Genomic DNA, 24,926 nt, shown 5'->3' with positions numbered 1-24,926 from the left:
AATCATTTGATGTGAATTTATTTCCTTCAGGTATCTCTGTCATACTCTGTCCTAGATTTTTTAGCTAGGACAATTCACAATTTGAAGAGTTTGTTTTAGTTAATTTTGTATTTTAAATTATGTAATTACTTTCTATAGTTGCACTAATATTGTGCTGACCAATGACTGCATCTAAATTTTGATAGAAATTATGATACTTTGAATTTCTCTCTTAAGCATAGTGTTGGATGCAAGATGGCCAAAACATTGATTGAGCCAATTCTGTCCAAAAATAGTGTGCCTTGGAAATTATTTCTCAGCCTCCATCTCAACTTGGAATTGAGTTCACATCTGTTATTTGTAGGTAGTTCCTGTTTTACTCATTTCGTCGTATGCATTTTGTTAGTATACACTGCTGTCTAGCACACAATTATTTAATAGAAGATGATAAGGTGTAGTTTTAAGAGCCAGTTTGGTGTGATGAGTAAAGCAGGGGTGTCAAGTTTGATTTCATTGAGGGCCGCATCAGGGTTGTGTTTAACTTTGTGGGGCCAGGGTGGGCATGGCCACCCACAGCCCTCCCGAGCTCCATTTTCACTGGCAGAGGCATTGTGGGCTGGTCCTTTGTTGTTTCTAGGGCGGCCCCACGGGCCAGATCTAAGCACCCAGCAGGCTGGATCTGGCCCCCGGGCCTTGAGTTTGATACCCCTGGAGTAAAGCATCAGGCTAGAAACTGGAAAACTATGAATTCTAGTTCCGCCTTAAACACAAAGCCAGCTGGGTGACTTTAGGCCAGTCACTCTCCTTCAACCCTAAAGAGAAGGCAATGGCAAACCATTTTCAAAAGAATTTGCAAATAGTCACCAAGAGTCAAAAACTGACTTGAAGGCACCCACAAAATCCTTCCAACAACAGAATGATATCTGACCCTTCCATTTGGAAGGGCAAGTCCATAAGGAAAAATGGCTAAACATCCAAAATGTAGTCACATGATGTGACCCAACACCAGAACTTCAAAACAGGGTGATAATCCCGATCCTTTCTGGATGTCCATTGCTAACTTTGAAGGGCCACTAAATGACCAGTTGTTAAGTTGAGGCCAGCTGTAACAGAAACTTTGGAGATAACATGAAGCAAAGGCTTGGTAAAAAGGAAAGATTTTGGAATATTCCTTCTTCATTGCTTGCTGTTCCTCCTGAAAGGAACTCCAAAACTATCACCTAGTTCCTCAGCTTTATTGTTTTCAGAGAAATCTGATATACCGTCATGATATATAATATGTTTATATAATTTCAAATAGTACCTGGCACATATATTTCTAGGTGTTGAGGAACTTGTAGTTCAAGTGCACTTTCTTTGAAATTTTCCAGAACAAAGAACAAAGAAATGAACAATAATAATCGTAACTGTAATCATTACTGTAAACAGTAATGAAGAGTTACCAAACTGTTTAGTACATGGACTGAATTCTTCCATACTCCTTTCTCTTTCAAACCTTATGTAATACTGGAATTATTTGACATCTATAAAACAGCTCTCATAAAGTATTTTATAGAGCATTTTTCTTTTTCATAACACTGTTGACTGACTGCTTTTTCCACAAATTCCTTTTCTGGGTACAACGTTGTTCTTCAGTCTTTCAGTATTGCTATGAGTGAGTCAGCTCTTCATTGCCCATCAGAGATTTATTGATCTGAATTCCAACCGTAAAAAGCTAATGTCCAGTTTATATAACAAATTGAGTCTGGCATATTCATTTTTAAAAGACTTTTAGCACTTAGAACATGGTGAATAGAACACTTTATGTGGGATTTCTTTGTTTTTGAATTCTTCTTTCTTTCCTATTCATGTCTGTACAATCACAAGGGGTCCATCATCAACCTTGAAGGAGTCTTTTAAATTTAAATCCACTGGCCTCAAGCCCTGCCTCTCCTTCACATTTCTCCTTTATTAATCTTCATTGCATAATTGTTGAGGAGTAAATCAAAATTACTAACAGTTTTACGCATTTTCCAGATAAATCTTGCACTGCCCACAACATCCCTTCCAAGGGCTTGGAAGGATAAAAGAAAAAAGGCAGGCACTGAAGAATGTTGACACACTAATATTAGAATATGTGAAGAACTCTGCACTTAATTATATGTGTTCCCTAGGGATAATAATCTGAAAAAGTGTTAATTACAACTTTGGTTTTAATGTTAATTAATTTTGTGAAACAATCTATATTTAAATATGAAAAACTTCACAAATAAATAGAACAGAGGTTCAGTGTCTTCCTCCCTCCCTCCCTCCCTCCTTCCTTCCTTCCTTCCTTCCTTCCTTCCTTCCTTCCTTCCTTCCTTCCTTCCTTCCTCTTTTTGTTAAGCTGAGATTTTGAAACTTTGTCCTCTTAATGAAATTCCAAACCTCTAAAACACACTAACATGCAGTACAGGCAGTTCTTGACTTACAACCATTTATATAGTGACCATTTGAAGCTACACTAAAAAAGTGACTTATGACCATTTTTTATACTTAACAATCATTGCAGCATCCCCATGGTCATGTGATCAAACGTTGGATGCTTGGCAACTGGTTCATATTTATGACAATTGCAATGTCCTGGGATCACATGATCAGCTTTTGCTACTTTCTGACAAGCAAAGTCAGTGGGGAACTCAGATTCATTTAACAATTGAGTTACTAACTTAACAAGTACAGTGACTCACTTAACAACTGACTTGCTTAGCAACAAGACATTTTGAGCTCAATTGTGGCTGTAAGTCGAGGACTATCTGTAAATGCGGAGCCCACCCAGCTCAACATTTCAGCTGCTTCTGTTGCATGTAACTGCTGCGGTTAAAAGTTGATGGTAAACTGATTCTTTTTACAATAATTTTTAATGAAGATTTTAATTACAATAGTAGAAGCAAATATAAATTAAACTCAGAGAAAGGAGAAATAAAGAAAAAGTGCAAGGAAAGAAAAAGAAGAAAGTAAGATAAAAGATAATAAATACACGAAGAAGTGACTTCCAATGTTCATCACAACAAATATAAGCAAATTTGATAATTCTTCACCCCCTATGAGATTATAAACAAATATATCTCTTCCTGTACTCTATCCCTTATCAATATGCAAGTCAATAATTGTTCACCTTTTCAGTCTTGGTAGGAGCAAACATCTGTAAAGATGATCAGAGCTTTATAGAGACATCTTATTTTAACCTTGGTCAAACAAAACAGATTTATATTCCTTCTGATGATCTTTAAAATGTTATCATGGAGTTTGTTCTCTCTTCAGTTTCTCTTTTTCCACCCTAAAGGTTTGTTTGAGGCTTTAGCAAACATCTTTCGTAAAACCAATAAAAAGTATTATCCAGCTTATTCCCTTGGTTTATCCTTTGTATTTCCACTTTGATTTTCAAAACTTTAACCAACATTTATATATCCAATAAAAAGTCCTCATCAGGTCATTTTCATAGCTTGTCATTTGTAGTTCCACTTTAGCTGCCTTTTCTATCTATTACTACTACTACTACTACTACTATTATTATTATTATTATTATTATTATTATTATTATTATTATTATTATTAAGTATTTCTTGTTATGCTGTTTTGGCATCAGGTAAAATTTATTCTTGCCAGTCCTATGTTTTGGACATACTATTCATGAAAGCAGATATCATTGCTGACATCACAGCTGCTAATTTCTGACCCCATTCTTTTTGGAAATCTGAAATATTTCCAATGTTTAGTGTCGTTTTGTAAATTCCTCTACTAAATGAAAACCAAAGGAAACTTTACACTTTTTTCTCTTTTTCTTTTCTACCTATAATCTTTAGTCCCCTCTAGTGTCCAATTTCTGAAATCCTAAAGTCTAAAATGTCTGTTATGAGTTAACAATTTGGTTCCCACAGAAAGATGTGTATTTTATTTAATTATTTTTAAAATCTTATAATAAAAGTTTCAATATTTTAAATTTGTCTGGATTTTAATTAAATTTATAACTCTTGGATTAAAATTTTATTTAGCCTTTTGCTGTTTATTTCCATTCTTAAAATTGTGGGGTTTTTTTCTTGTTCAAGAAAGTAAACTCACCAGGTGGTTTTTCAAATTTTTTATTCCAAAGATCTCCAGTAGCTTTAGGATAATTAAATAAGCAATTTCTGAAAATGATTACAAAGTGAAATTATCAAACTCTATGTCATTTAAAAGGCTCTGTTGCAATTGCCAGTATGTTGGATGAGGGAGAGGGAGAGGGAGAGAGAGAGATAAGAGAATTTTCTGGCATGGCTACCACCCTTTGGAGCATTATGCCCCTTGAAGTGAAATCTATTCCACCTTCTTGGCCTTCTAAAATGGTCTGAAAACCTGTCAACTCATTTGAGTGGGGTTCCAATGGAGCATCCCACTTTGGGGGTGGTTAGTAGATTAGGAGAAGATCCCATCTCCATCCAGTTTACATATATATTCTCTTTTATCTTTTTGTTGTTGTTCATTTTTAATGTTTTAGTTTTAATGCTTAAATGCTTTTAATGTTGCTCATGTTCGGATTGTGTTATATTCTGCTTTTATAATGTTGTAAGCTGTCCAGAGTTGCTTGACAGTGAGATGGTGAGGCATATAAATGTAATGAATAAACAATAAAAAATAGCGTATAACTTTCCCTTATTGGACTGATGCACTGTATTTATAAACATTTTAAATTTTTGTGTATTTCTGATTTCAGTGGTTTACTCAGTTCTTTTCCCTCTTAACAACCATTCTCTAAATATTTACATTTGCCTCACTGTGTTATATATAGTATTCAGGAAAGTTTAAATTTGATTAACTTTTGTTGTGAACATATGCTGTTAATTTTGCCTTTATTTCATATTCTCCAAGTTTAAGCTCCCAGTCTGATTTCATAGAATGTGCAAAGGTTGTTCTCAAAGACATGAACATGTATCTTAATAATTTGTGATTTTTTAAAAATGTTTTGAAATGATGCCTCGTAAGAAGAATTGCCCAGAGTCATCTTATGGGGGAGATGGGTGGCATAGAAATTGAATGAATGAATGAATGAATGAATGAATGAATGAATGAATATTTCATTTCAAATTTGATTTCTAAAATTCTTGGAAGAGTGCTGAGTATTTCTTTTTAGTACTTTTTTTTAAAAAAAGTGCCGCTGCGGGACAAAGATGACAATTGCTCTTTAAAAATTATGATTTAAATCGAGTTGACTTAAGCCTTTTTACTAGTGATTTAAATCAAATCCACTCAGGTTAATAAACAGTTGCTTCCAAATTCTGTGATTTTGAAGTTTAATGCATGGTTGCTTTTTACAATCTTCACATTTTTATCTGTGTCTATTTGTGTATGTCCCTGTGTGTACTGACATGAATGATTATTTCATTGGTCTTTATAGTCAAATATAGACACTCTATGTATGACTCGTTTTAATATTTATTGATACTCACATAGTTTAATTATGTACTCACTTTAATTATTTATTTTCCAGCCAGAAAACCTGCAGAAGAACTGGCTTCGGGAATTCTATCAGGTACCTGTTTATGTTTTCATTCAGTTTTTGTTTTGTTCCTTAAGTACAGGTAATCTTCCACTTAGTATCACAATTGAACCCAAAATGTATGTTCCTAAGTGAGAAATTTGTTAAGTGAGTTTTGGCCCATTGTACGATGTTTCTTGCCGCATTTGTTAAGTGAATCACTGCAGTTGTTACATTAGTAACACGGATGTTAAGTGAATAATCTGGCTTCCCCATTGTCTTTGCTTGTCGGAAGGTCACAAAAGGAGACCACGTGGCCCCAGGGCACTGCAACCATCATAAATGTGAGTCAGAGTCTGAATGTAAATCATGTGACTGTGGGGATGCTGCAATGGTCGTAACTGTGAAAAATGATCATAAGTCCTTTCCCCCCGGCGATGTTGCAACTTTGAACGGTCACTAAATGAACTGTTGTAAGTCGAGGACTACCTGTAGTTCATTACATCTTACCTTTCTCCACCCCTCCCACTCCTTACCCAAAGAACTGAAACCATAAGAAGTTTTCCCTCATCTTTATTCCATGCAACAATCCTCTTGCAAGAGATACCAAAGCTGACTGTCTATATCAGTCTGTGGCCAACTGGATGACTCCAAGAACTGAAAGTCTCTTTCTCTATGACTTTCTAGGAGCTTAATGTCTATGGAGACTCTTAGTCATCCAGGTCATGGTTGTCCCAAAAGTGCTTTTTCAAGAGGCAACTGGACTTCCTTTGTTTTTCCTTGAAGACATTTCACTTTTAATCTGAGAAGCTTCCGAGAAGAACTGAAGAAGCTTCTTGTATGAGAAATGAAATGTCTTCAAGAAAAAACAAAGGAAGTCCAGTTGCCTTTTGAATAAGCACTTGTAGGATTTCTAGCAACTTGTATTTATTGCTTGGGTGCTGGATGTAATCTCCAGCAATCAGATATGGCTTCTACATCATGTTACTTATTACTATTTAATTAAAAAAAACTGTTGAAATTGATGGCGGTCATGAAATTTGAGGGCACTGAATCCTACATTTTAATTACCATTTATGATGTACTTCATTGTTTTGATCCTGAATTGTCATTAATTCTTTCTGGAGGTTTTTATTTAACTATTTTTAATTGTTTTTTTAAAATAGTTTTAGAACTGTCACTTGGCTGAGTGGAGTGACTATAAAAATTGAACAAAGAAACAAATAATATGATTTTGAATACTAACCTATCTCCACATTTTCCAAGTCAAGCTTGTTTTTGTGCATCTCTGTCACACTGCCCCTTGTCATCCTCCTCTTCAAGTTGCAACCTTCAAATGCTGTTTCCCCAGTCCATCCCCACAGTTGGAGAGTCTAGAGGGAATAGGTTTAAAAAAAATGCAATTGCAACTGCCATTTTTTTTAACCAGCCTGGGGATGCCCCTGTCTCTGAAAATGGTCTAGTCCTCTAAATATTTTGCTTATTCTTTTCAGCATATTTTTCGACTCTGAAATCTCTCTTTTCCAGTCCATAAACTAGAGCTGTATGGATTCCAAATGCTGTCAAGTATCAGGATTTTACAAGTAGTCCTTGACTTAACAACCGTTCATTTAGTGACCGAACTTAAAACAGCACTGAAAAAAGTGACATTACCACTTTTCACACTTATTACTATTGCAACATCACCTTGGTCACGTGATTTACATTCGGATGCTTGACAACTGGTTCATATTTATGACGGTTGCAGTGTCCTGGAGTTATGTGATCCTCTTTTGCAACTTCCTCAGAAGCAAAGTCCATGGGGAAGCCAGATTTAACAACAGTGTTACTAATTTAGCAACTGAAGTGATTCACTTAACAACTGTGGCAAATAAAGTCATAAAATGGGACAAAACTCACTTAACAAATTTCTCACTTAGCAACATAAATCCTGGGCTCAATTGTGGTTGTAAGTTGAGGACTACCTGTATGTCAAGACATCACTGTATTGGGAGTTTGTTTGTTTTTTCAACCTGTTCCTTAATTTGTTCTGTTTCTCCATTTCTTCCATCACACAATGTATTAAGCTGGTCATTGTGACTCACACAAATCTTTTCCTGCTCTCCTCCTTCAAGTCCCACTAATCATTGTGCAAGACAGTTCCTTTACACCGAGTCCCCCAAAATGGTCATCATCACCTTAGATCCTGTAAAAATAAAGGTTAAAACGTTCTATTATTAATGAGGAAATCACTGCAGTCAGAGATGTTTCACCTATGCGGCAGAAGAATTAGAGCTAAAGTTTAGATGGTTTGTTTTGGGAAGTTAAAAACTAAGATAAACCGCAAACCACATTTCCTTTTATTCTCTTCTGGGCTATGAATTTACATATGTCATTGTGTCAACCAACAACTGTACAACTTTCTTTGAGTAAAGTATTTTAAAATGAGGAAGAATATTCTTGGTGACACTCTCATGAATTTCTAGAAAATACAATTTATGACCCAAATCCCTTTTTGTAATTTTTGGAAAAACACTGTTGTCATGTTTTCTTGGTTATTTTAACTGTTTCAACTGAAGTTTTGATTAAAAGTACTGGTTGTATTTTGCTGTTTGGAGAAGATTGGTAAATTTAAGGTTTATTGAATAGCTATAACATATTTTTTTTTAAATAGTTCAGTTACATTGATTCATTATGTTCCTATACAATAATGGAAGAGGTAATAAAGATTTTTCATATGTGTGTTTGTGTGTGTTTTGAAATCATAAAAACGATCACTGTCATTGTATTATTGTGATGCCAACTTGTTACTTATCAGTTTTCTAGCTTTCATGAAGCTGTGTTAGGTTTGTTAATTACCTTATACTATGAGGCAAAAACAAGAAACAGTGAAAGAGACAGTATATTTGCACATGCTAAGCAAAAATTCTGAAGAAATTTGGCATATTGTGAAATGAATTTTCACTCTCTTCTTTGGCTCCTCCTACCAAAAGGAGTTTGCTAAATCTGTCGAAACTGTTTCCACAGTTTGTTTAGCCTAGAACAGGGGTTTCAAACTCAATTTGATTGAGAGCCGCATCAGGGTTGTGTTTGACCTTGGGGAGCGTGGCTGGGTGTGTGTGGCCAATTCGACATCACTCGTCGAGGCTCTGTTTTCGACTGCAACGGCCTCCTGCAGCCCTCTGCTAGTGAAGATGGAGCTCAGGTCCATTTTTACTGGCAGAGAGCTTCAGGCGGTCATTGAAGCCAAAAATGGAGCCCTGGTGGGCTGCACATGGCCTCCCCAAGCTCTGTTTTCACTGGCAGAAGAACCACGGGCCGGTCCTTCATTGTTTCCAGGGCGGCCCCACAGGCCAGATCTAAGCACACTGCAGGCCGGATTCAGCCTGCGGGCTTGAGTTTGACACCCTTGACTTAGAATAAGACTAAGAAGTCTGGCTTGTTTTTCTCTGACAATTTAGTTTTGGAATCCTTTCAGTTTTAGAAAAGTTGGCCTTAACTTAGGAGTAACTTAAGAAAAGTTGCCAACTGGCACATTTGGGAAAGTTATCCAGACCAGGTCATTTGAAGAAAGGCCATATATCTTTGTATAAAATGATCATACATGTTTGTTTAAGCTGTTAGCAATAACTGGGCAAAGCATCTTGACCGGAGTCATGAGTAGATGGGTCATGATAATGAGCAATCTGGAAGGATTTTTATTTATGCTGGCAGGAAAAAAATCTTAACACACTTCTAGTAGAAACAAAGATTTGGTATGCATCACAAAAAATATATCAAGCAGTTTTACAAATTTAGGATTCTTCGTACAACAGTGTAAGATAAAAAAGAAGAGCTACATGGGAATAATCTAAATTTTATATCCAATTAAATAGAATCCACATGCTAAGATTCAAAAGGAAATTAATGGGGGAGGGGACATCTTGTGGGACAACAACTTGAAAAACAGGGTAGTCCTCGACTTACAACAGTTCATTTAGTGTTCATTCAAAGTTACAACGGTACTGAGAAAAGTGACTTATGACCATTTTTCACACTTATGATTGGCAGCATCCCCACAGTCATGTGATCAAAATTTGGATGCTTGGCAATTGGTTCATATTTATGATGGTTGCAGTGTCCCGGGGTCACATGATAAATTTTTACAAACTTCTGACAAGCAAAGTCAATGGGGAAGCCAGAGTCACTTAACCATGTTACTAACTTAACAGCTGCAGTGCTTCACCTAATAACTATGGCAAGAACTAGTCAAAAAATAGGACAAACAAATGTCTCACTTTGCAACATAAATTTTGGGCTCAATTGTGGTCATAATTCGAGAACTACCTATAGTTTGCTAAGATCATCCAGATGGTGGAAGTGACAGGTATCTTGTACCTGTTAACTCCAGTGATTCATGTGTTAAATTTACCAGGTAACTACGGCAAGGTATCAGAGAGGTAACCTTAACCAATAAAGAATCAGAACAACCTCTTCCAAATTGTGTCAATGCATTCACAGTTTTAAGTAGTCAAACACAGAAAGCTCGTATAGTCTTTGTCCAAATGTTTGGGTGGACAATCATTCCAAGGATGATTAAGTATGGGCCATTTTCGATAGGTTGGTTGAAAAATTTACAATATTAAAAACAAACATCAGATATCTATGTCAATATTGTGTAGTGGTTTAATTCATGCAACCATGAATTAATCTTACATTCCTTTTGAAATGGATTAATGTTATGACAGCATAGACAAGAGGAACCAAGCACTTTCCAACTTTCCTAGCCTTAATGTGAGGCATTGGGAGGCATTGCCTCCTATGACCTGAAAATGATGGCAAACTCCAATTGGCCTCAAGCACCAGTGTACCTTTTTTTTAGTCAATACTGTTGTTGCTGCAGCTGCTTCTTTACAGAAATCTCTGGCTAAAAGTAACCAGAAGGTAGTGATCAGAGATATCAAGAGCCCCGATGGCGCAGTGGTTAGAAGCAGTACTGCAGGCTACTTCTGCTGCCTGCCAGCTGCCTGCAATTTGGAAGTTCAAATCTCACCAGGCTCAAGGTTGACTTAGCCTTCCATCCTTCTGAGGTTGGTAAAATGAGGACCCAGATTGTTGGGGGCAAGATGCTGACGCTGTAAACCGCTTAGAGAGGGCTGTAAAGCACTGTGAAGTGGATATAAGTCTAAATGCTATTGCTATCATGGAATAGGATCTGATAAATATTGATATGGGGCCCCAGTTGTCCTTGTTAATGACCCAAAGCTGTCATCAGCTTTGATCATGGGAGTTTTTTAGGAAAGCTTTTACCATGAAGACAAATTGTTGCCAATGATCAATCAGTCAACTCTCAAGCTAACTCATTGAAGGCATTGTACTGGCCAATTATTATTTTTTAAAATGGCTTCTCTATCAATTACTGTTAGTGTTTTGGACATTCCCGTCATATGTTTCTGGCCATATCTGTATGCTCTAAGTGGAACTACACCATATTAGCTGTTTTGATTGGAAGAAGGAGATGGACGTTGGTTCAGTAGGAGAGAAAAAAGCAGTCATAAGGTTGAAGTTAATTACAATAATCTATCAGCAAGAGCAGAGAGGAAATACTGAGATAAAATATAGAAATGGAAGAAGGCAACAAGGAAAAGATAAAATTGAAGTGAATGGAAGACATAATAAAACAACAGTTGCTCTGCATGTCATCATAAGGTCAAGAGTGGTAGACTTAATCACTGTATAAAGAAGAGAATAACAGGGAGGTTCTGCAGATTATCCATGTTATGGAAAAAGCTGGCTGGCAGTTTTCCCTGTGGATGTTATTTCACTTGGAACATATACCATCAGATATAGGATAGGCTTTAGAATCACACAGTGTGTAGCTGTTGGTGTTATACGATATTTGTTTTGATTGCTAACATTAAATCCCTAGATAGAGCAAGATTGAAGGTTTCCTTTTTTCCCCTGACTCAGTATTTGTGGTAGGCATTTTTAACTGTCCCTAGGCTTGAGGCTTGGGCATGCTAAAAAGCCATTATCACCCTGCTTTTTAAATGTATAGCTCAAAGTGGCGAACATACTTAATGTTCCTCCTTCCTATTTTTCCCACAGTGTTCTTATGAGATAGTTTGCATTGGCTGGGTGACATTGGGACAGTGACTGTCCCAATGTCACCCAACTGGCTTTCACCGCTAAGGGAGACTAGAACTCATAATCTCCTGATTTCTCAGCCAGCACCAAACTAGGCTTTCATAGGCTGTAGTGGGATTTACTTGCTATTTAGTCTGTGTGTACTTGGATTGCCAACATGATCGCCAACATCCGATGACAGATATGTCACAACAAGAAGAAATACAAAGAAAAAAAAAAGAAATTACAGATAGACATTGCAATGCTCATTATATAGTGCAGTTGTGCAGTTTTTGGGGATTCAAAGCTACAATTGGAGCTCAGTATTCAGTATTTTTCTCCCTCTAGGAATTTCTACCCTGCTTTCCAGGATGGAATGGAAAAACATTAGTACTCCGTTCCTCTCAATGAAAACCCAATCCACAAGATCCTAATCTAATTGAATTTTTAGATTGGAGCTAACAGCCAACACTGAACCTGAGTTAATTGCCAAAAATGATGAAAGTTGATATACAACCTCTTTTCTTCTTCCCTTCTCTCTTACCAAAATTCCTCATTCCTTATGTGAGTCTTGGTTTGCTGCACTTGAAGGCTTTGAGTTTATGTTAGAGATCGAAGGTCAATTAAGTGAGCAGGAAAGGACTCTGTTCTTTGCTAAATACTAAATAATTTCATTTTTTAAAATAATAGACTTATTCTTCCATCTGGAAATCCTCATAACACCAATTTATCTAATCTGAAAACAGCCTGCAATAAAGAGCACTATGAAATTTAAATCTTTTAAAATCTTCCTTTACTCCAAAGTGCCAAACCCAAGATGAAAGAAACATTTATAATATGACACTAAATTACATTTTATTAACAGTTTTAAAAACAAAAGTAAAAATTAATTCCGGGTGTCCTTCCTTAGCGACTGCATCATTTAGTGATCATTTTCAGGTATAATGGTGATGGTTTTTGCTTCCAATCCTTGCATTTATAACTTTTGCAGGTCTATAAAACAAATGAAAGCTGAAGATCATAAATACACTTAGCAACCACTGCTTAATGACCAAGTTGCCAAGCCCAATCGTGGCCATTAATCGAGGACTGCCTGTACAAACTAAAAAGAAAAAGGAAGAAATAGAAATAAGTACAAAAAGGAAAAAAAATAGGGAGAAGAAAAATAGGAAAAAAGTTAACAATGGCTTCCAGTTTTCTTGAGAGCAGTTAAAAGTACAATTGTATTTTCCTGTTTCTCTAAAGTTACTCTCTTCTTGTGATTCTTATGACTCTCTTCTTTCTATAATCTAACCTATCTTAATCATCAGCACCATAGATTCATTTTCTTCTATTTTATGCAAAAAGTACATAAGGGGTTTACAGCCGTAAACATAAATATTGGTCTTTTCTGTAATCAAACAGATCAGTAGAATTTCTTTTAGAGTCCCTGTATTCTGATTAGTTTGCTTTTTTGTGCTACAAAATTCACACATGGGTACTACTTCAATTCTAATGGAAAAACTAGAGCATAAAGTTATTGTTGAATCACGGGCAGTGTGCAGAAGGGAAGGACAGAAGAACTCAGAATTTATCACGCTTGGGACTGCAGCCAAGCCGTGTGTGTGACAATGCCTGTGACATCATGGAAACTTGTGGTATCCTGTGTTATAGCAGCAAGAAATGCATACTTTGCTCACACAGCCCTGTTTTCTGAATAGATGTTAAGCTTTTAGAGAACTCAATCAGAATGATATCTTAAGCTGTGCTTAATTGCTATTTTTAAAGCAATAAGCTAACTTGGCACTTCAAAGATTCAAAAACACAGTTGCATTATACTTCCGTTCCATTCTTTTCTCTAAACTATTTACAGGGAGTTTAGGTCAGCCAACTATGCTAAGCTACGGGCATTCAAATCCAGGGAGGGCCAATCCATGTACAGGAACTGTTTCCTTCATACGAACTTGCCTCTTCTGATGTGGATACAGGGAAGAGCTGGGGTGTAGGAGGAAGAAAAAGATGTCCTTTGCCAATTTCTTTCTGAGTAGATGAGAACAACATTTGAAGGCAAACCAGTATGTGCAGGTAGCTAGGTTTGGAGCAACTCTGGTGCCCCACATGGTCACTGAAAGAACAGCTTCTTATACAAATCAAACCCACCAGAGCAGGTACAAGAGCACCTGGATCACCAAAACCATTTGCTATGCAAACACAAATTTTATCTATCTATCTATCTATCTATCTATCTATCTATCTATCTATCTATCTATCTATCTATCATAACCACCATGATTTAAGTGAGTTAAAAAGAGGAAATTGCAAATGCTCAGAATATTGTGAGTTTTTTGTTTGTTTGTTTTTCTCTAATTATATCAGGAATGTAGTAGAGAGTGAAAAGAAAAATTATGTATGCATCCAAACTGAAATGATACAGAAGGCTGTCTAAAGCCACTCCCCGTCTCCTGGTAAGAGCATTAAGTTCAGAGCCTTAATTAAATAGCTGCACACTCCTCTATCACCCTCATCCAGATTTCAAATAAATCTGCTTAATCTTTTTCTCCTTGCAATCTTGCAAGGTAAAATGTTTGAATGTTTAAACATATTTAAGCTATTTTACGTTTCTCTTGCAGAAAGTAGCATTAGGGCAATCAATTACTTGCTTAGGTATTAGTTCTGACAGAGAACTGTAAACCTCTCTCTTTTTATGTACAGTCTGTATTCCCTTTCTATCAATATTACAGCAAAGCAACTGTAAATTGGATTTTGCTTTCAGGGTTTGCCATTTGTTTGTGGGCACCTTGTCCTTTAATGGGTTTTAGGGAAGAAAAGAATAAAAATGCCATATAGGTCTAGAACTAATTCCATTAGATCAGCTATACAGGTACTCCTCGACTTACCCCAATTGAGCCCAAAATTATTATTCCTAAGTGACACAGTTAAAAGAGAATTTTGCCCCATATTACGATCTTTGTTGCCACAATTGTTAAGTGAATCACTGCAATTGTTAAGTTAATAACCCAGTTGTTAAATTGATCTGGCTTCCCCGTTGGCTTTGCTTGTGGGAATTTCTCAAAAGATGATCACATGACCCCGGGACACTGCATCTGTCATAAATATGAACCAGTTGCCAAACATCTGAATTCTGATCATGTGACCATGGGGATGCTGCAACGGTTGTAAGTGTGAAAAAGGGTCATAAGTCCGTGTTTTCATTGCCATTGTAACTTTGAATGGCCAATCAGTGAACTGTTGTAAGTTGAGGACTACCTGTAATAACAGAATGGGCAAGTCTGAATGGGCTTCCCCCTCCTCCTCTTTATCTTGGTGTGAATTGTGACTTGTCTGATGTATTTTCTCAAGTTAGTTTCTTGGAACGGGCTTAAGTCAAACTTAGCTCATCATTGCCTTGGTAGTGGCTCTTTGTTCTGTCCTCCAAGGTCCAATCTATGTTATCTACGGAAGGAGTACTACTGCAAAAAAAGATTTTTTGTTATATCCTCTGTTACAGGTCATTAAATCCAAACCCACTCAGTGCTGGAATTAAAAAAAATCTGACTGTTTAAAAGTTAAAGCAGGGGTCCCCAACCCCTGGTCTGTGGATCGGCTCCAGGCTGCGGCAGCATGCCAGAAACCGGGCCGTGCAAACAAGCAAAGCCCCACCCAAGGGTTGCAGGCAGCACACCAAACCACGTCCCCTCCTGTCCATGGAAAAACTTATTCCCATGGAGCCGGTCCCTGGTGCCCAAAAGGTTGGCAGGCAACTGAGTTAAAGGAAAGAGAAAAAGAAAAGAAAAGGGATGGGTGAAGAGAATGCTAGGAGGACAAAAAAAAGGGGAGATAAAAATCGTGATGCAGCTTTCTTGTGAAAACTAATTGCATAAGGCAATTCGTTTACATTGGCATTAATGCCATCCTCAGCATCCCTGTTTTGTGATCTGGATAGAAAGCACAGAAGCGAAATAATCTTCGAGAGGGTTCTGCTATTTTAAAAGACATTCGGGACCTCTCTGATCCCATGGCATCAGCTGTGTTCAAAAATTGAGCTGATAAATATCTATTGTACTGTACGGTTTATTTGAAATGTCAGTTAAAATAATAATAAAAATGCTGGAGCTCTGTAAGATTCATAGGCAGTTTGATTACTCTATTGCAAAATCTTCACCACGATTTTCAGCTTCTGCTCATTCAAGACAATTTTCAGTACTTGCTCTTAAGAAGCACTAAGATTTTTGTTGTGTGTGCGTGCTGTATATGTGTATGTGAGAGAGAGAACAGTTGATTTTCTTTCTCATTTGCATGAATAGATTTGAGCTGAAGCTATTTTTATTATTACAGGATCTGCAGAAGCTCAATAAAACAGTGATTGAATTTATTTGTTGTTAGATTTGGAATTTAATAAACAATTGGAATAATCACTAATGCCACTTCAATGGTCCTTTAAAATGTTACACTGGAATTGACAGGCAAAATTGATTCATCTAAAAATGCATTTTATAACTACTAGACTCCCCAAAGAATGTTATTTAAGGATGTCATTTCCTTGGTTGGAGATAGAAAATAAAAATTGAGGAATCACTGAAATTTGTGATCTGTCTTGTCAGTTGTTGGTACCTTTTTGGAAAAACATTTCGGTATACATAGATTTATGTGGAAATTTCTAAATGGTAAAGATGTTAATTTGATACTGAATTATACTCCAAAAGTTTGGAATTTACCTTTGAGCAATTATAAAGGGGGGTGGGGGGTGAGGGCCATTGCTGAATTGTTCTAGTATTCAGAACTGCAGAAGCTCTTGGATGAGAAGTGAAACATTTTCAAAGAAAAAAAAGAAAGTTCAGTTATATTTTGGGGAAAAACACCTTTGGGACAACCATGACTGGATGGTTGAGAATCTCCACAAATATCTGGAAAATAAAATACCGTCCGTGACACCTGGAAAGCCACTGGAGGAAGATAATTGTGAGCTCACCTGAGTACAGGTACAATATTTTATTAACTACTCACAGTGATAGGAGCGGCAAAACATGCTTATTTTTCCACTCATTGTGTCTGCAGCCAAGTTATTTATTATTTATTAACAGATTTGGATTTATTAGCTTCTCAGCAAGGGAGTCTGGGCTGCCTAAAAAGACAACAATAATGAATACAATTCAGGATGCTTCCTCTTTTCTAAGTGGAGTAGCTCTTTAAAGGATTTTTTTCCTAGACTTTTGTTGGATGAAGTGACTCAGTTTTGGCTGTGAAGTCCCATGGAGGTGACTGAGACATTATACTGCTTATTTATCTCCGAAGAGTGTCTTTGGAAGTGGACAAGGTCCTTGGGGCTGTGAGGTGCTCCATGTCCCATCTATCTGGTCAGGACCTCCTGTGGTTGGTCCTTGTGGTAGTGAATGCTTTTTTTAAGGGAGGGCATGGTTCTTTCTGCTTTGAAAGAAACATTGGTTCGCGCTCTCTTTAAGCATCATCACTGGATCCAATTGGATTGGGTAATATTGACCAGAGGTATATCCAATCTTGGCAACTTTAAGATTTGTGGACTTCAACTCCTAGAATTCTCTAGGCAGCATGATCTAGACAGACATCCTTAAACTTTTGGTGTCTTGGATTCCTTAGAGAGTGTGCTAAAACCTATGAACCCCTTCTCAGAAAAATGAATTTAAATGCGTAAAGTAGAAAAAGCATAGATTGTATTACAAATGGGACCCATTATGCTCAAATTCAGTTATAGAAATATTTAAAAAATAACAGATGGGCATCTTTATTAATCCATTAAATCATTAGCAACACAATACTCTTTATAATATTCAATTATAGTGAGACCTGCAAAAGTTAATATTTTTAGAATCTAGAGATCATAAATTACCTTTTTGTGGTCTACATTCACTATTAAATGAAAACTATATTTCAGTTAAGAGATTAATGAGAATAAAGTTATATTCTTTCCCATCCACATTTACAGACACCCTGAAATATAACTGTAGATCCAGGTTAAGAATCCCTAATCTAGACCCTTTTCATTTAAGTTTTAGGCTGGGTTGTAGAATCAAGGCAGCAACGATTGCGTTTCTGGTAAACATGGAATAGGGTAGTGTCCCCATCCTATCTAATTCCTCAGTGGCTTTCAGTGCTATTGTCTTTGCTATTATTCTCAGCCAGGTTTAGTGGTTGGAACAGGGGCATTATTTTGCAGTGGTTCTCCATTGTCTTCTGGGGCTAGTTCCAATCATTATGGTATGGGAGAGGTCAAGCTCTAGGCTCCTGAATTGTGGGTCCCCTAGAATATGTTTCTCACTATTTCTCTGTAACCTCTACATGTAACTGCCAAGTGAAGTCCCCTATCAATATACTGATAGAGTATGTAGACTTTTGGTCACTTTAAATGTATTTTTTATTTTAGCCCCTGTCCCACTGTACATTGCGAAGTTGTGATGTACTTTAAAAGGATGCTGACTTTTGCTACAAAGGTTCAGCTGTATGAATAAAGAAATAGTCTCAGCATTAATGCATTGTGTTATTTGCTAATGAAACTACCGTTCCATGTTTTGTACATTAAAAGCTTTTATTCCATGCAGTATTTTATAATGACCTACTTTGTTTTCAGTCCCCTCTATCCAGCATGAACTGGATAGCAAAATATGTGTTGGATCCTTGCTTTTAGTACATTAGCTAGATGGTACAGGAAAAACAACAACATGGAACATCAACAGTTTTGTTTTTAAAGGAAGAGTAGTGATTATGTCATTAGTGAGAGCTTTCCTCTTTTGAGTGTTTATTTAATTAACAATTTTGTATACATATAATAACTTTCGGATCTGATTTTAGGGTTACATCATATCCTTTAAATCTGGTTTATAGTACTATTCTGCTTAACCGGACCTCTGGATATTTTTTTGGTTCAGGGATTAATGATAGAAAAAGTTATTTTAAGCACGTAAAGGTTAGTTTGTTGGCTGAAAAATGTGTGATTCCTATAAATAAGTAAACAGACTCAGAAAAAGTAAACACAACCAGGTTGGCCATAATAACATTCAACATTCATATTGGGTAAGCATATTAATTACATCAATTCAAATTTTATACATTTTTATGACTTGGCCTAGCGAAAATATTGTCCTGCTACTGATTATAATATTTTAGGAACCGAGTGATGAATCCATTTCCATAGCTTCATATAAAGATTATTGTTTGGATCCCATTTTCTGTCCTTCCTGGAGGGTGACCCCAAAATTGGCACCAGCAGGTGCTCCTAGGAGGGTCACACTTGGTGAGGTTCAGAAGAGGAGAGAGACTAAGTGCATGCGCCAGGGAGTGAGATGAGGGGGAGCTTTGCAGCTGTGAAAGAAGCCAACGGACCATTGAAAAGGAACTCAACATCAAATGCAGAGAAAATAATTACAAACACGTCTGGGAAAACTGAAGTGGAAAAATATTTAAGAGAAGAAGAGCAAAGGGGCAAATTAAATGGGTTTCAGAACAAGCTTTCACAAGAGCTGAGGAAAGATGGAAGATGAAAGCTTTGGTCAGCAAGAAGGACATGCAACAATGAAATGCAGACTTTCGGTGTCAAGCAAGAAAGGAAAATGAATTATAACTCAAGCAGAAATATGATGAGAAAAGGAAAAAGGGAAATCCTTTTAAAGATAATCAAAGTAATTAGGTCAAAAGTAGGAATGGTAGGCATATCGGGCTGCCAAAATATCAATGACCGTTATGCAATTCTTTAGCAATTCTCTAAACTTTTAAAACCCAGATAAGGTACAAGGAATAAAGAATACAAAACAGCAATCAAACAGAGCTGAAAGAGGCAAATATAGTTGACGAAAAATGGAATGATTGTACTGACATTTTTTGCAAATTGGATGGTAGAACAGCAGAATATACCTGTATATTCCTCAACTAACTCTATGTGGAAGTGAGGTGCACAAACAAATAGGCCAGCTGTCAAATAGAAAAAGCATTGGATGCTGATCTGATACCTTTGGGCTGCTTAAAGGTTCAGGAGAAGAGGTAGTTTAAGTGATAATGATTATATGTCAACAAGCATGGAACAAAACTGCTAGAGATTGTAAAATCAGTGCATTTCCTTATATTTAAAAAAAAGAGGCAAGAGAATATGCAGATTACCATTGGATTAACTTCTCACAAAAGCAAGTTATTTAAGTTCTTATGGACAGAGAAATTCATACAGGTTTCAGAAAGCCAGATGGATATAAAATCAGATATTGCCATAAGATGTATAGTGGAGACGGTAAGAGGGGAAAAATATTTAGTCTCTTTACTGCTATCTGGTGGCCATTCCCAAGTTTGGGAGTCCAGAGGAGATGTGCTATATTAGGAGTTGATTGTTCTTTTGGGAATCTATAGAATGAACAAGAACATACTGTAAGAACTTAATATAGAGAAATAATGTAGCTCATAGTGGGGAAGCAAGTGAAACAAGGATAAATATTGTCCTGATATACAATGTATAGATTATAAGAAAGGCAGGATAGAAGAAATGACAGCTAGAATCAGAATCAGCTTGAGCACTTACTATTTGAAATATGTGTAGACTACTTAGCTAAAGAAGAAAAGTTCATTATGGGAGTAAAACAGAAAATGGAGAATCCAGTTAACGTTAAATGCCAACAATACAATGTTAGCTTGCATGGGTAATACATTTATAATTTAGGGCAGGGGTCTCCAACCTTGGCAACTTTAAGATTTGTGGGCAAGAGTGATAGATGTTTTAGTGACAACAAAATTCAGAATAAATACAGTGGTTTTTCCACAGGTAATGTATGCCAGTGCAATCCTTAGAAAGGTCAAGGAGATCTTATGGAAGTAGATATATTTTCTAAAAGTACCAAAAGAGTGCAAAAAAAATATCATTTGGTCATGAACTACATATAAAAGCTGATATCACCCTTGTGGAAATTCTCACATACTTCAGGCATATGATGCCAGTGGATGATGTAGTCAAAGAAATTATTATGCTTGGCGAAGTTAAAGGAAATAGAAGAAGGGGAAGACGATGCGTAAAATGAAATCAAAGAGATTACTGTGATGTCCTTGGAAGAGGTTATTTCTGGACACAGGTTGAGATGGTAAGCTTTTCTCTCTGCAGTCACCGTGAATTAAATTCTACCTGATGACGTCTAACAGACCCTTTTTATGTTAAATAGAAAGCAAAATATCTTAATAAAAAATTAATGAACTTAGGAGTTCCAGCCAAGGTGGAGAAGAATTGAGCATCACTTTGGTGATGTCTCCCTTCTTAAGCTGTTGAAAACTATAATTGGACTGCTTATTTCCCTTCTCTTGCTTTTCCCCATTCATTTCCTGGTACAATGGCACCATCTCAACTGGAAATGGAAAAATCCATAACAGCTGCAGCAAAGGACCATACATTTCTGTTTAAGAACCCAGCTACAATAGAAAATACAGTGGATTTAGTTGTTAGCCTGATTGTATATAACATTGGAGGTGTGTGTTGTGCAATTCTTGATTGCAATATGAAATCAAGTCAAGATAATGGAACTAATTTTAGTTCATTTACACTCCATAAGTAGAAGGCTCATAATATTTTTTAAAAGTTAGTTAAAGTTGAATTTTGTGTAGAGGAAAACTAAAGACTTTTAGGAAAATAATGCATATATCTCCTGAAAAAATGAAAAGAAAAAAGACTTAATTTTAAAGGGGCTGCCAGTATGTCAAGAGAAACTGGCACAGATTCAAGATAAGAGCTGCAGGAAAAAAAATTAGTTTTGAACTTTCTATACATAAAGAATGAGCATCCTCTAGTGGCTCTGAAGGGTAAATGTTTTAGGGAGCCTTCTTGCTTTGTTTTTTACAATCCTGTAAATCCCTTGCTTCTGTGTGGAAATGTTTTAGGGAGCTATTTAATGTGAAAGATTGTGTTGAAATGAAATGAAATGTTCCATCAAGGTTCCAATCTTGATGTAGACTGAATCCAGCAGTAGTGAAATTTCTTGAAGTCCCATATGTTAAAAATATTGTAAGCTTTCCAGACAAACAACCTCTTTGGAACTTGTGGGGAAATTAAAGTTCTTTCCTGAATTGCCTTCCAAGATAGTACAAACCGTGGTAAATTAATTAATATTTAGTTATAGATAGAAATAAAGACTTATTTTTTCTGCCCTGCAATTTTTGAAGTGAACATGCTATGATTACAGGTAGTCTTCAACTTTTGAAGCCCAAACAGTTGAGCCCAAAATTTATGTTGTGAGAAATTAGTTAAGTGAGTTTTGCCACATTTTACGATTTTTTTTGCCACAGTTGTTAAGTGAATCACTGCAGTTATTAAATTAGTAACATGGTTGTTAAATGAATCTGGCTTCCCCATTGACAGAAAATCGCAAAAGGGGACCCCATGACCCTGCAACACTGCAACTGTCATAAATAAGTCAGTTGCCAAGCATCTGAATTTTGATCATGTGATCATGGGGATATTACAGTGGTCATAAGTGTGAAAAATAATCATAAATCGCTTTTTTAGTACAGTTGTAACTTCGAATGGTCACTAAATGGACTATTGTAAGTTGAGGGATACACACACACACACACACACACACACACATATGAAAATGAAAAACATGAACTGAAGTTGGGACTACAAAAGCAATCCTCATAATTATGTAAATGTCAAAAGGATTTTTTTTCCCTTTACATTTAGGTTTGTAGTAGATCTTATATTTTAGATTTAATTTTGCAGTTGGAAATGTTTTTAGGTTAGAGGAATAGAGTAGTTAAGTCTGCAATTTAGATATGTCTCATCAGGAGTCCTTTCAGAAATAGGGATTTTCTTCCTTTTTTTCTTTCTGTTTTCCTTTTCACCTTTTTTTCTTAAAGCATTGCTGTTGCTTTTTCCATTTTTCCCTTAATTTCTAATTCGTGACTAGGGGTTTTTATATGTTCATTTTTCATTTTTAACTTTTACTGCATATCTTTTCATTTTTATTTTAAGAGTAAGTTTCAATTGCTCTGATAGATTTTTTTATTTTGTTTGACCTTAATCAAGGGTCATGTTAAGTTTTCTTCTATACATAGTTATAACAGTTTAATGTTTCTGTTGGATTGGTTGTGTATCATGGAGTGTTAGATGATTGAGATGTATATTCAAGAGAAGGCACTTTTTTATAAACTGAGTATGCTGAAATTTGAAAGTTTTGTTTCTGATGAAAAATATTTCCATGCAAAAAATTGGGATTAGCAAGATTTGTAATTGTGGCAACTCAAAATTGGTTACAGGAGTTTTACATTAATTAAGGCTTCTCATTTTATAACTGAACAATACACTTCAAACCTTGGATGTTATTATATCATTTTAGTTAAATAGTGAGAGTCAGAACACTGTAATTGATTTTTATGGGCCAATCACAGATAAACTAATTATTTTACATAGAGGTTTTGCTAAGCTTTCTGTTTACAGGAAGACCATATAATGCAGACAGGGGATTTTAATTTAGTATGGGACTTAATTGGAACACGTTTCTAAGAAAACTAAACCATAAAGCTGGAACATTCTTAATATTTATATAAAGGATTTTATTTTGTTGACATGAAAATAATTAAATATAATTTAGAAATATTTTTTTAATTCTTCATGGTGCAATGTTTGATTACTTTGCATTGTCTTGATCCATAGTAATCTGATAGAGAACCAAATTTGTTGAGGGCTCCACCCTCTGAAACACTATTTTCCCCTCCCAAATTAGAATAACAGAATAACAGAGTTGAAAGGGATCTGGGAGGTCTTCTAGTCCAACCCCCATCTCAGGCAGGAAACCCTATATCATTTCAGACAAGTGATAATGCTCCCTCTCTCTTGGGGTTCCAAAAAGCCCCTAAACCCTGGCTTTTTGGTCTCAGGTCTAGAATTAATGGGTTTGCGGGGGGCAAGTGGCTATTGTGGTTTGTTTCAATTGTTGTTTTTAGCCAGGTATACTTTTTTATATTTTGATTGTATGTTTTTAGTTTTCAATATTATTATATTTTAATAAGCTGCGTAGAATTCACTATAATGGAGATATTTGTGGAGATGTTTGTTGAACAAATTGTTTTTAAAACAATAAAGCTTCCAAGGATTTCTCAAACTCATTCAAATGATTTAGTCACATTGATTTATTGCAGGAAATATTTGATTTATGAAATTCAGAAAAGCTCAGAGCTGCTGTAGAATACTGTAAAAATATGAAAAAAAAAACCTTGATGACTATATTGTTAGAGTTATATGATCAGTCTTTTGAGAGAAAAAAAAGGATCTTTCTCATTTTCAGAGACCCATATAATAATTGAATCAGCATGGATTACAGGTAAGCCTCGCTTAATGACCACAATTTTGGTCGTGAAGTTGGGCAGTCATTAAGCAGGTCACCACATGGCCTGACTCAATTTTATATCTGTTTTTATGATGGTTGTAGAGCAAATAACCATGGTTGTTAATTGAATCATATGGCTGTTAAGCAAACCCACCATATTTAATGGGCTTTTTGGACATTTTTTGCTGGAACAGAATCACAAATCACAAATTAGGACCAGACACTGCAACATTTGAGCTGGTTGCCAAGTACCCAAAATGCAGTTACATGCATATATACGTGGAACATTTACAATGGTTGGATGTGCTTTACAGGCCATAAAACATGATTTTAAGCCATCATTACATGACTGGTTGCTAATGTGTTTATCCAATGGTTCCCTTCCTATTGTCAGTAATAACAAGATTTAGGTAGATGCTGTTCTAGAAAGTTTGGAAGTAAATTAACAGTATGAAATGAACTCTACCCAAGTTAGAGACCTACCTTCATCATGCCAAGACTGCCCTAATCAAAGTTTCAAACTTGTCGAGCTAATGGACATTTTATAGCAGACTTATACCATGCTATACACATATTTAAACCTTATATAACCTTATGGATGCCATGTTCTTGTGCTTTCTTATTTTAATTTAGTGGATGTAGGTTATTCCTGGTCAGCTCGTGCCAATATTTAATTTATCTATTACACTATTTGCATTATTCATTGCTTGTGTTAAGTACTACCTTTTCATATCATTCATCTTGCAAACACCCTGAGGTGAAGAATGAGTTTATTTTCCCATACTTTTTATCCGTGAGGTATCCTTGTTAGGCTGAGCATCAATTGATTTAACTGAGATGATTTGCTCACAGACCGGTTTCATTTTGTTAGCTACCCTGGCAGAGTGCCTTCTGGATATACAAAGACACAACCACAACAAACATGCCAGAACGTCTCTGAAAAGGCTGGGAATGTTTGCACAAAGTCTTAAAGCAGCTGCTCCACACCCTAGTTCAGTGGTTCCCAAAGTGGGTGGTACTGCCCCCTGGGGGGCAGTGGGGTGCCTTAGGGGGGCGCTGAGAGGCAAGGGGGCCAGCAGGGGGGTGCTAAG

At 36.2% G+C, this 24,926-nt stretch overlaps 1 protein-coding gene across 8 annotated transcripts in view; it reads left to right on the top strand.

Annotated features, from left to right (window-relative positions):
- INPP5A (inositol polyphosphate-5-phosphatase A) overlaps positions 1-24,926 on the top strand; it is a 255,053-nt gene that overhangs the window by 45,807 nt on the left and 184,320 nt on the right. For all 8 annotated transcript variants that reach the window (XM_087964256.1, XM_026670710.2, XM_087964259.1 and 5 more), the window contains exon 2: positions 5,465-5,506. In XM_087964256.1, coding sequence (XP_087820382.1) covers positions 5,465-5,506 — 42 coding nt within the window. The remainder of the gene's footprint in view (positions 1-5,464; positions 5,507-24,926) is intronic.

Source organism: Notechis scutatus, chromosome 4, assembly GCF_049901735.1.
Source record: "Notechis scutatus isolate UNSWTSFEM ecotype Mainland chromosome 4, rNotScu1.2, whole genome shotgun sequence".
Classification (NCBI taxonomy): Eukaryota; Metazoa; Chordata; class Lepidosauria; order Squamata; family Elapidae; genus Notechis; species Notechis scutatus.
Note: the sequence above shows the minus strand (reverse complement) of the source record. Positions and strands in the feature narration are given on the sequence as shown.